Source organism: Perca flavescens, chromosome 21, assembly GCF_004354835.1.
Source record: "Perca flavescens isolate YP-PL-M2 chromosome 21, PFLA_1.0, whole genome shotgun sequence".
Classification (NCBI taxonomy): domain Eukaryota; kingdom Metazoa; phylum Chordata; class Actinopteri; order Perciformes; family Percidae; genus Perca; species Perca flavescens.
This window is the reverse complement of record NC_041351.1, coordinates 1,109,432-1,121,075: the sequence shown is the minus strand read 5'-3', so window position 1 is coordinate 1,121,075 and position 11,644 is coordinate 1,109,432. Positions and strand designations below refer to the sequence as shown.

At 39.7% G+C, this 11,644-nt stretch overlaps 1 protein-coding gene across 1 annotated transcript; it reads right to left on the bottom strand.

Annotated features, from left to right (window-relative positions):
* Positions 1–3,034: 3,034 nt before the first annotated feature.
* On the bottom strand, positions 3,035–9,789 carry LOC114548624 (microfibril-associated glycoprotein 4). Its single transcript, XM_028568612.1, has 6 exons — positions 9,765–9,789; positions 9,236–9,391; positions 8,385–8,423; positions 8,175–8,271; positions 5,156–5,323; positions 3,035–3,722 (listed from the first exon to the last, which is right to left on the bottom strand). Exons 1-6 carry the CDS (start codon positions 9,768–9,770, stop codon positions 3,466–3,468), a joined length of 723 nt encoding a protein of 240 aa, XP_028424413.1. The 5' UTR covers positions 9,771–9,789; the 3' UTR covers positions 3,035–3,465.
* Positions 9,790–11,644: the final 1,855 nt, after the last annotated feature.

Genomic DNA, 11,644 nt, shown 5'->3' with positions numbered 1-11,644 from the left:
AAATTGGCTTTTGTAGGGAGGGGGAACCCTTATTTACAGGGAATAGTCATCATTCAAAATCGTGTCGTAAAATGACTTAATGTGTTTTTACACCAAAGGCTCTTTTCCCAGTATTAATGTGTAAGGTAGGGTTGATTATTCAAACAAAGAGAAATACTTTACAATTCAATTACTTTATTATTATTTTTTTTACCTTTTATAGGCTAATGTTAGTAGGCAGGAAATGGATTTCACCCTTGGGAAATGTATGAAATTGAACATGTTTGAAAATATTGGTTGGCAAATATGTAAAAATCTTTTTAAACAAGAAAATTGTGTTTATTTAAGAGAATCAGAAACCACTATTAGAGCCTTTTTAACAGTGATTGGCTGGCCCAGTTTGTTAATAGCCAGTGTATGTTCATTTTAGCTTCCAGTTTGTTAGATGGCACCAACATTTGGCCTAATCATAACTGGTCTGGCAACCCAAAGGACAAGGTTTAGCTTTCAGATTTGTGTGCTGACTTATGATGTGGGGGTCTGGGGGTCCACCCCCAGAATTACTTTTAGCATTAAACACTTCATTTCCTGCATTTTGGTGAATTTTTCCGGTTTCATATTTGTCAGTCAACTTTTTAAAATACATTCGGGTACACTCAAAACATTCAGGGCTGAACCCCCGGGAAAATGTTTGATGCTGAAGGAGACGGAGCTGAACTCTGGCAGGGTGTGTTGTGGACCTGAGGAGGGGGAGCTGCGCTCCGGTGCGCTCCGGCCCGATTTAACCTCTGCTTATGCATAACATGTTTTTCCAACTCCCTTCAAACACGAAAACAATGATCAACCAAATATGAATCGCAGATCATTCTACCCAATCACTAATCATACATCCTTGTGTTTGTCAACTGTTCTGTCCAGTCCCGTCTTGTCAGTTCTGTTATTGTCCCGTCTCACTTCCCTCTGTTGTTCTGTTTGTCACCTTGTCGCGTTTTATGTGTTATGTCTTACACTCTGTACATGGTGCTTTAATCCCCCCCGCCCTTATATGGATCCAGGGTCTCACTAAAACAGGGTGAATGGTCACAGTGGGGCAACCGTTAATAAGAACCAAAAAGAAGAAGAAAAAAGAATTTACTGTACGTGACATGAACATAAATTAATGTAATGAAGGTCCTCTTCATTACTAATATTTGACATCATTCATATGTTGTAGCTCATATTATGTTACTGCTAAAATGAAATAAGGCACAAACTCAAAGTTTTGAAAGTTCATTGAAAGATATCAATAATCAGCTGTTGTTGATTTGATTAATGGAATGCAGGTTAACTGTTGCTAACTGTGCAATGGTAAAATGTAGCGATGTTACCTGTGAACCCCCTGCGTCGAGGCATGCATCGAAAACATGAACCAATTTTGAATGAAGCTTTGTATCAGAGTTTGATTCGTTTTGGGATAGTCACGTGACCAGTGAAATCTGAAGCTTTGTTTCACACACACCCATGTGAATGCTTCGAAGTTGAATTCAAAAGCTGCGCGAGCAGCGCGACACGGGGCGCGCCTTTGTGGGTTGTTGCAGTAGGAGAGTCAACAGAGTCAGGAGAGTTAGTGAATAGAGAGATTATTATAGTGAATATTATAGCCAGTAGAAAGTTCATAGCGAGTAGCCTAGTTTATAGCGACTTTAGTGCAAGTAGCCTAAACTCATAGCGAGTAGAGAGTTTATAAAAGAGAGTTTAGAGCACCTTCTGCACTGCCTATCTCACCTGTTTGGCTGAGGAGACAATGTTGCTCTAGGCTACGTACTCAATATAATCACAGAAATGAGTGTGCAGTGTGCAATGTGTTGATTCTTTCCCATCCCAAATTGATGTATTTGTTTACAAACACAAGACAGTTCACAACCAAAATCCTAACTTTATTGTTCTTTTTTTTGTGGAGAAGGCAATTACATTTTTATTTATGCAAGGTCCCACAATGCTTAGTTATTTATGTCATTATTTATTTATCCATGAATTCATACTCAAAATGTATTCATCTTCAACTCAAAGATATAAGCAGATGTCTTCGTACAGTTCTGAAGCTTAGAGTACTTAACCTTTTTTCGATACAATTGGATTGAAAGCTTCACTGGTTCGGAAAGCTTCAGTTCGCCACCACTAGTAGAATGTTTGTGTTCAAGTCTCTCACCTCTGATGTGTCTCCCCTCCAGGGTGTTCGGGCTAAACAGTCCCCAGCATAACAAGACCATCTTAAAGGTTCCAGGAGATACCATGTCTCAATTAGTGAAGGGGTGTTTGAGTACCTTGATAAGTTCAGTATATCTGATTGCACTACGTAACATAATGCAACTTTACAACTATCTTAAATACTTTACGACTACAAACCCCAATTCCAAGGAAGTTGGGACACAGTGTAAAACGTGAATAAAAACAGAATATAATGATTTGCAATACATTTTCAACTTTTATTTTATATATATAATATATATATTTAACAAGATATTTAGTAATCAAAATTATGTTCTTTTTGCAAATATTCACTCATTTTGAATTTGGTGAATGCTGTGGTCTGACGAGTCCACATTTCAAATTGTTTTTGAAAATCGTTATTCAACATACTATACTATGACTTTTTTCAAAAATTCTGACAATTTTTTTTTTGTTTTTCACTTACTATAGTTTCACGTTTTTCGACATTATGTGCTATAACTTTTTCTCAACATTTTCTACAGTATAGTATGTCGAAAAAAAGTAGAAAAAAGTCATAGTCATCAAAATTATATTAAAAATTAAAAAGTAAAACAACATTTTGTTTTAAAGTTTTGTATTTTAAGTTTCTCCCTCTTTCATTGACCTTTTATATTTTCTATTATTTTGACTTTTTAACTTTGCTTTTTTAAGTGTAATTATTATAATATATATGTATATTTATTATCATTTAATTATGCGCTGATTATTCCCACCAGTGGAGTCAAATAATATTTGTAATTTTTTTTCTTTTGACTTGTATTTTAATTATGAATAAAAATATCCTCCATAGAAGACAAAGTGAAGACATCTTAATGCTCAGCTTCTTATTTATTGTCACCGTCCAGCAGATAAAGATTCACATTAGAGTTTCTAACCTCCACCAAACATCAACTGGCTGTCCTGAACTGCAAAGATCTTTTTATACTTTTCATTTTCTTTACTTCTGTCTCTCTTTTAGACTTATATTATCAGTTCATGCAGTGATTAACACCTGATCAGACTATATATGTGTTTCCATTTAAAGATTATGGGCCCTACTTTCCTGCTGCAGCCGCCCAACTGGAGACACATCTGACTTTTCTTCCACGTTGCAGCGAGCTGCGACTGATTTAAACCATCACAGACGGTAACACGAAGGAAGATAAGACCTGTTGTGAGATTAAATGCTTAATGAGAGAAAGAGAAATAAATCAGAAGAGATGAGCTGATATTCTGCTGTACGTTGGTCCTGGAGAACTACTGCACAGGACGGATCTTCATGCTGATGGTCTTCAGGGAGTAGTTACGACCTTTCCATTGTACCCAATCCACTCCAACAGAAGAGAGAGAGCTGTCATTCCCCCAACGATAAACACCGTTTGGATTTGTAGAGTAACAGCTTTTGTACCAGAAGGCCCCCAGGTTTGATCTGGCACAGTTCCTAGTATCAGAGGAGTCCTGGTCTCTGTCGAAGGTGGAGAACTTCTGTCCGTTGTGATAACTCAGGGAGTCTCCTACAGAAACACAACAAGTGTATAATCACAACATTATGATACAACTAACAATGGAGAGTATTTACTCCAGTAAATACCACAGTCTACTTCTCTACCTACAGTAAGTATAACTAAATAATACAACTACTGAACTAACAACACTGGACTGGTGACGTTTAATGTTTATTATGGTATATATACTTAATTAAAACAAGAAATCTACAGATTGAGTGAGCTATAACACTTTTTTCAGTACTTCCCCCTTAGGCCGGTTACACACTGCTCGCGTGGCGTGAGCGTGGCGTTTCTGTTGCGTGTCAGCTGCGTGGTATTTTCTACGTCTTTACACAACAGAAAGGTGTCTGACACGCTGCTGCTGCTGCTGCTAGCCTTGTCTGGACACATGGATGTTTCCCATTGATAAAATGAAATACCATGTTAAACATAAATATATATTTATTTGATTACAGCAAAGACAATGTCGGCAGTATTGAGGGCAATATGGGCTACAGAATATTTTGCTCTTTATTGACAGGTGCAATATTAGAAAATCTATTTTTTTTTTTAAATTACATTTATATCTGCATTTATATCAAAACCTCGAGACTTTCAAACATCAACATGTCATTTATTAATATGTATTTGTGTCTAAATGACATATGAACATCTTTTCCTATTCTATTTTGGCTGGAAACGCTTCCAACACGCTTGCGTGCACGCATTTTCGGCGTGGATCCAGCCGCGCCTGAGACACGCGTGTCACGCAGGCAGTGTGCACGCTCTAACCTGTTAAATATGAAATATGACCGGACACGCCACGCAGCTGACACGCTCGCGCCACGCATCCAGTGTGTAACCGGCCTTACTCTCAATCCATAATAGAATAAACATTTCAGTTGTAAAAATCATTCCAAACCTATTTTTCCTATTTACTCTGAACATTTTGTTATTTATTAAAAACATTTTACACTCCACACAAAATAAACCCCTCCCTTTCCCGTCCCTACAACCTATTAAATCAAATATTTATTAATTTCTTAGCTACACTGTAACTTTTATTATTTGTATCTTAATCTATTTTAGCCTTTTTAATATTTATTTTTCATGACTATTTAAATTTATGTTTACTGTGTTATGTAAAGCCTTTTTACTAAAATGTGCTACCTGTATAGAAACATAACGTTGCCTTACAACCTCCAGCCTGTCAGTCAGTCACCAGGGCATAGAGAACCCTGTTCTGCCTGTCTGTCTCAGAGGAAGTTTAACCGCACCGCGATCCGTTTCCCCTCACCATTATATTATAATGCTGCGTGGAGTTTTGAAAAGTGTAACTGCACTCACAACCACTTTATTGTTGTTGTTTAGTTGTTTAGGGACAAGTATGTATCATGAACCAATGTCACACTCCACAACATTAATGGCTGACATTCTGGTCCTTAATGTGGAAACCTCACCTGCTCCTCCATTAGTGAAACCAGAAACATGCAGTGTGTATCCGGAGGACTCAGCGTCGATGGAGAACGAGGAGTAACAAGCGAATGTTTTGTTTCCTTCAAAGTCCTCCATGTCGACCAGCAGCTCGTACCTTTTCCTCTGAGTCAGGTGGTAGAGAGACTCGAGACCTGAAAACAAACATTAACATTTAGAAACAGTTTCATGAAGTCATGACTGTTAGTTTGGTTTCATTTCTCACCGAGCCAGTACTCTCCAGCAGCGATACCTGGGGTCTCATTTATAAACGTGGCGTACGCACAAAACGGGGCTGAAAACGTGCGTACGCCACTTCCCACGCAAAGGTTGTGATTTATAAAAAACTAACTTGACGAGAGACTGTGCGGTCCTCCACGCAAACTCTGACCCATGCGTACGCACATTTTGGAGATAAAATAGAAATTGGCGACGCAGATGGTGAGATGGTGAACTGAAGTCAGACTGCAGAAAGTAAATGGGAATAAGATTACTTGTAATATTTTCTAGTATTGATGCCTCATGCACATTCTTTCACTCCATATCATCCACATTACCATGAAGATGAAATCCAGCAGTGTTATTTGTGTTTGTACTGAGTGATAACCAGGGTCTGAAGACCACCTGCCACAGTGACTTTTTAACCAGCCATTTTTTTTGCCTCATAAAGGTGAAAAACAGGACTTGCTGTGTCTCTATGGTCCTATCCTGTCCTATTCATGGTAGCCTACTACTGATAATCCTGCATAGGGATTCACATAGACTTTTAAAAATAAAAAGGAAACTTGTTTTGGGGCGAATAATAATTATTACGATCAATTAATTACTCTAGCTGAGATTTCCTAGGAACCTTACCAAAAAAGCTCAGGATGCTGCAAATGTTGGTATAATATGAAAACGGCTGGTGGATTTAAGACAAAAAATAATAATTTATTGAATCAATCAAATATGAACATATATGTCACTGTCAGTGGCTTGTTGATCTTTAAATTCTTTGTTAATTTCCTATTCTGGCCTGAGACACACACACACACACACACACACACACACACACACACACACACACACACACACACACTCCTGGGCTGGGACACATTCATACAGTTTGATAAAGTACTTATTGGACTTTAACTTATCATTGCACTTACAATAAAGTAGCTGTCCCCAATTTAAGTCATCCTGAACGTCTCATCTGCGGTTGTTCCTGCATCTACCGTGTGTGATTGTGTGTGTGTGTGTGTGTGTGTGTGTGTGTGTGTGTGTGTGTGTGTGTGAGTGTGCGTCAGTCGCATGGAGAACGGAGCAGCAGACCCGCTGCAGAGAGCCAACAGTACTGAAACGAGTCGAGTCACACACATCTCGGCTTCATATCAGAAACAAGGAAATGAATTTGACCCGTTCTCACTCCCGCTTGGTCAGTGGCTGCACGTGGGACTGCTGGGACTGAGTTATGAAAATGCATTGATTGACATTGATTGAATGGATGTGTAATCAATGTCTTCCACTGATGCGGGCCCCTGATTGGCTACCTGCCAATGTGGCAGGTAGATTGACAGTGTTACCCGCCAATTGCAAAATTCACCCGCATTTGGCTGGTGGTCGGGTGTTAATTTCAGGCCCTGGTGATAACTGTTCCATAAACACCTCCAACTCAAATCTTAAATAAAAATTTGTTCTTAATATTTAATCAGCGCTGTCTCGCCGTCACATTGTCCGCTACGGAGCGCAGGAGGAGGAGATGGCCCGACTGCATGGAATACAGGATATCATCAAATACCCTAACATTACATAACTGCAGAACACAGTGTACATAACTAAATATCTGTCTTAAAAACTGGGCATATATCATCAAATGTCAAAGTCTGGAATACAGCCGTTAAGCTATCGTGCAATCGTTACCCTTAATGTCCTCGTTATCAGTCCGAACTTTAATACTGTTCATAACAAAACCTGCATGAAGAAAAGTGTGTTTGCCTATTACACTTCATCTTCAAATTGTATCTCGGGGTGGGGATACCACTAGTTGTTGCTGTGATTTTAGCAAGGTGTTAACAATCACTAATTGTTGTAAATATATAAATACTGCGGTGACCCCTTGCGTAATGCTGCATGATGGCCCTGATGGCCCTGCAGGAGGACTAACCCCTAATGGAAGAATCAGGAGAGAAAGAGACTTCAGGGACCATGACGATGACTGGCTCATATGACGATTTAAATTTTCTTAAGCTGAGCTCGTGGATCTATGTACTGAATTGGGTCCAGTAGAGAGGGCAATGTGCCGGAACCGGGCCATCCCGGTCCAAATACAGGTCCTCACCACTCTGGGGGAAACCGGCTGTTTCCAGAGGGAAATGTCAGACAGATAAGTGTTTTTTTTATATATAAATATTATATATGATCTTCAACTTTATCACTAAGGCTTGTTTGGATATAATATATAGTTCTGTTAAATCTTATCATATACGTCTGGTATATTGAAGCTGTCCCCGAGTGCCGTAATGCCTGCCGTTTTGGACGTATTATTAATATATGTAGTCTATAAATCAGGGTTCCATACACTGTGCAAGAACAGGCCAAAATTATAATTCAATTTGCAGCAGATCCTGAACGTCTCAGAAGTTTTTTGCTTTTTCTCCACCAGTCATTATGATTCGGTGTAACAGCTGCCAGTGTTATTCATACACTGATCATTATTCACGAGGTGCTTTACATTGACTATTTATGGTTAAAAATGGGCGTGTACAGGGTGGGATAAGAGGCTGATCCACGTACGCACACTTTAAGGTAATCTGTGATTTATAAAGGGAACATTGCTTACAGGTGTGGGACACACGGTTTTATAAATCTGACTTTTTTTCGGCGTACGCCATTTTGGGCTTTTGGGCATACGTACACTTATAGTAAGGATCCTACGCACAGTTTTATAAATGAGACCCCTTAAAAACAAACAAACATGTAGAAACAGTTTCATGAAGACATGACTGTTAGTTTGGTTTCATTTCTCACCGAGCCAGTACTCTCCAGCAGCGATACCAAAGCCGGTCTTGTATTGATCCCAGCCCCTGTAGAAGTTCACCGTGCCGTCCAGCCTCCTCTGGAACACCTGGGGGGGGGATGGGATCGGGGGTTAACTAGATAAACACACAAGATATCTGACATGATGTGATTTATTGTGAAGGAACTACAGGAAGTTTTGACTTCTGTTAAAATACTCACCGTCCAGTGTCCTCCTTGTGATTCCATGTCACAGTACACCTACACACACACACAGGTATTAGTTAATGTGATTGTGGGGGTTAACTATAGACTGTAAAATTGTATTCCGGTTTTGAAAAGTGAAGCCATATGGATGCATGCATTTTTATTTATTTGTTCTTGTATTTATTTATGTATTCATTTACTTCAGCATTTATTTATGCATTTATTTATTTATGAGAAGGCCTTGGGATCCCCCAGTCGGAGCTGTTTAATCAACAGGAAAGGGAAGTTTGGGGTCCCCTGCTGGAGCTGCTGCCCTCACTACCCGACCCTGGATAAGCAGACGAAGATGGATGGATGGATAAAAGAGATTCTACAATTGTACAAGGTTCCATCTAACTTTATTAAAGGTATTAATGTTTACATAATGTGTACTTTTCATTTAACACACAAGGTTCAGCTCTAGAGACTCTCAAGTGAGTATTGAAGGAAATTACATTCAGATATCTTTAGGTGAGGTTCCAAAGGACCCATTTTAAAAATGACCATGCCAGTTTTTCGGTTTAATATTGTTTTTTAACCCCCGCCTCTTCCCAACAAGCTAGCATGCCATAGTTGGTGCCAATGCTCTTCTAATTTCATATGATACAGACGGATCGATTCTGGACAGAGCCTTTTAAAAGATGAACCTCAGGATTTAATGAATTGATTGTTGGAACATTTAAATAAAGATAGATTTGATTGGGGAAATCAATTCATTTTAAATCCAGCCCTAATCTGTTGTATCAGAAGCATCAATCAGAACTTGTAACTCTTCACATTATCATCATCTGAAGTTCAGCCTGCGTCCCAGAGAGGATGAAGTGTACCTGGACAGCAGACGTGGGTCCGATGGGATAGATGGTGTACACTCCACTGGGTCGGCTGTTATCATTATCATGAATGTCGCTGCAGTCCAAAGGCAGAACGAGCGGGTAGCAGCTGGTCAACAGAGGAGCCAGCAGGAGGAGGACGAATGAAAGCAGCTGGAACAGAACAGATGTTTTCATTTAGTTTGATCAAGAACTAATTTCTGACTTTGGCCTCTGCAGCAGGATCAGGGAGACTCTGCTGTCATCAACTCATTCTCATTTTGGTTGGTGCTGATTTGAAAACAAACTGTGCTCTATGTCATACTCGTACTCTATGTGGGGTTTTCCACTGGGTTCTCCCCCTGCATTGGTATCTCTCTCATGCAGAGCTAGAATACTCCGTAAAGCAAGATGAAGACTTTTGCTTTCCCTATCCAAATTCTGGGGCCAAAATGATTAAAGTGTTCTTGTGCTGAACCTGTTAACATACTGAAACTACTGATTAACAATTAGACAAACCATCAGATATATAAAGTTACAAACTTACCTTCATGGTCAGATTTCAGCTGAACTGAAGATGAAGATCCTGATGTCAGTGTGTTTGGACATTTGTTGGACAGGGGGGGCTGTGATGAAGCTCCGCCCCCACTGTGCTGAGAGTCTAGCTCTGCAGGGTTAATATCTGCAGCCAATCACATCTCTCCATGATGATGTAACCTCCAGTAAACAGACAGCTTCTGCTCAGGACTATTTGTGTGGGAAGGAGGTGTGTGTGTGCATTTCTGTGTGCGTATGTGCATGTGTGTGTGTGGGTGAATGTGTATATGTGTGTGTATGTGTGTGTGTGTGTGCATGTGTGCGTGTGTGTGCATGCGTGCGTGCGTGTGTGTGTGCGTGCTTCTGACTGTGTGTGTCTGTATGTGTGTGTGTGATGTGTTCCGGTGAACAAACCTCAGATCAGACTCAACACAAACATACTTTCAACCCTCGTTCTTCCCAGAAGCTGAGTTCGGTCATGTATTCTTAACCCAGATTCTGATTGATTTTAGGTCTGAACTCGGGTCCTCTGTGTTATCTCTCTGCGGCTCAGTGGGTCAAACTTTTAGATCTGTTTGAGCTGTAGGAAGTTTGTTTTTCATCATGTTGGGACGTTAAACGTGTGGCTGGGATAAAAAAAAACAGTTTTTCTGATTTAAATCGGCCTAATTGATCCGATATTGATTTAAAAATTCCTAAGATTGATCTTTAAAGAGGCTCTGTTTTAAGTCTAGATTGAAGATATTGGTAACATTTGAAAATATGATGTGAGGAATCCATGTCATGTTAAATAACGCTCCAAAGTTAGGCTAAATTTGGCCAAGATAAATACTGGCATGACCAGTTTCACAGATACATGGCTTTAAGTTTACCGTCTCTTAACTGAAGAAGCACATGTACAGCAGGGATCAATGTAAAGTTTTTTTTTCCCTTGTCCACTTCCCTGCAAGTACAGCTTTTAGTCAGGCAAGTGAAAAATAATTCTACTTGCCCGAAGTCAATTTTTCCTGGCCCCTATACAAACTGTTGTTTTTTTTATTTGTGGTTATTAAATAACGAACTGGCGGTAAACTTCGCAAAACATTGTAGTTGTTTCATCGACATCCTCTACTGCCACCCAAGAAAACTCCTTCATCCAGGATGCTTGAAACACTGTTTTGCTTTAGCTTGTACTTGCCCAAACAGGCAAGTGGGTTGTTATATTTACTTGCCCAACGTGGTGTTTTCCTTGCCCAGGGCCATCGGGCAACCCTTATTGTGGAACCATGTACCTGTCTCCATGTTACTGCTTTGGGGTCAATTCTTAACGACAACATAATAATAATTTTAATAATGCAACAGGTTAGAGGGATCATTGTACAATTTACAGCGTTACTTCTCTGAGAATCTTTCATATCCAAGATGAATTTTTATGGTAAAGTTTTCATGTATTAATGTAAAAAAGTTTACAGACTCTTCACACAACATCCTTTTGGTGATATTTCCTTGTTTACATTGTCTTTGATCTGACATGCCATTAATATGTTAAATCACACTCTCGGGTGTAATATTGTGATCATACAACAACAGTTACTTACAAGTATCTTGGGATACACCTGGACAATAAACTGGACTGGTCCACCAACACTGAAGCACTCTACAAGAAAGGGCAGAGCCGGCTGTAAATCCTGAGGAGGCTGCGCTCCTTTAATGTCTGCAGCAAGCTCCTCTGGATGTTCTACCAGCCTGTTGTTGCCAGGGTCCTCTCCTATGCTGTGGTATGCTGGGAGGAAGCACTAAGAAGAGGATGCTGGGTGACTGGACAGGCTGGTTAGGAAAGCTGGAGTGCATCACTTCATTATCAGATAAAAGGACCCTGAACAAACTGCTCAACATTTTGGACGATGACTG

Excerpts from the sequence above, each read along its gene's own strand:
- LOC114548624 (XM_028568612.1), bottom strand. Across the intron at positions 8,272-8,384 it reads CACAAGGAGGACACTGGACG|GTGTTCCAGAGGAGGCTGGA; the intron begins GTGAGTATTTTA and ends TCCCCCCCCCAG. Across the intron at positions 3,723-5,155 it reads TTTCACTAATGGAGGAGCAG|GAGACTCCCTGAGTTATCAC; the intron begins GTGAGGTTTCCA and ends GTGTTTCTGTAG.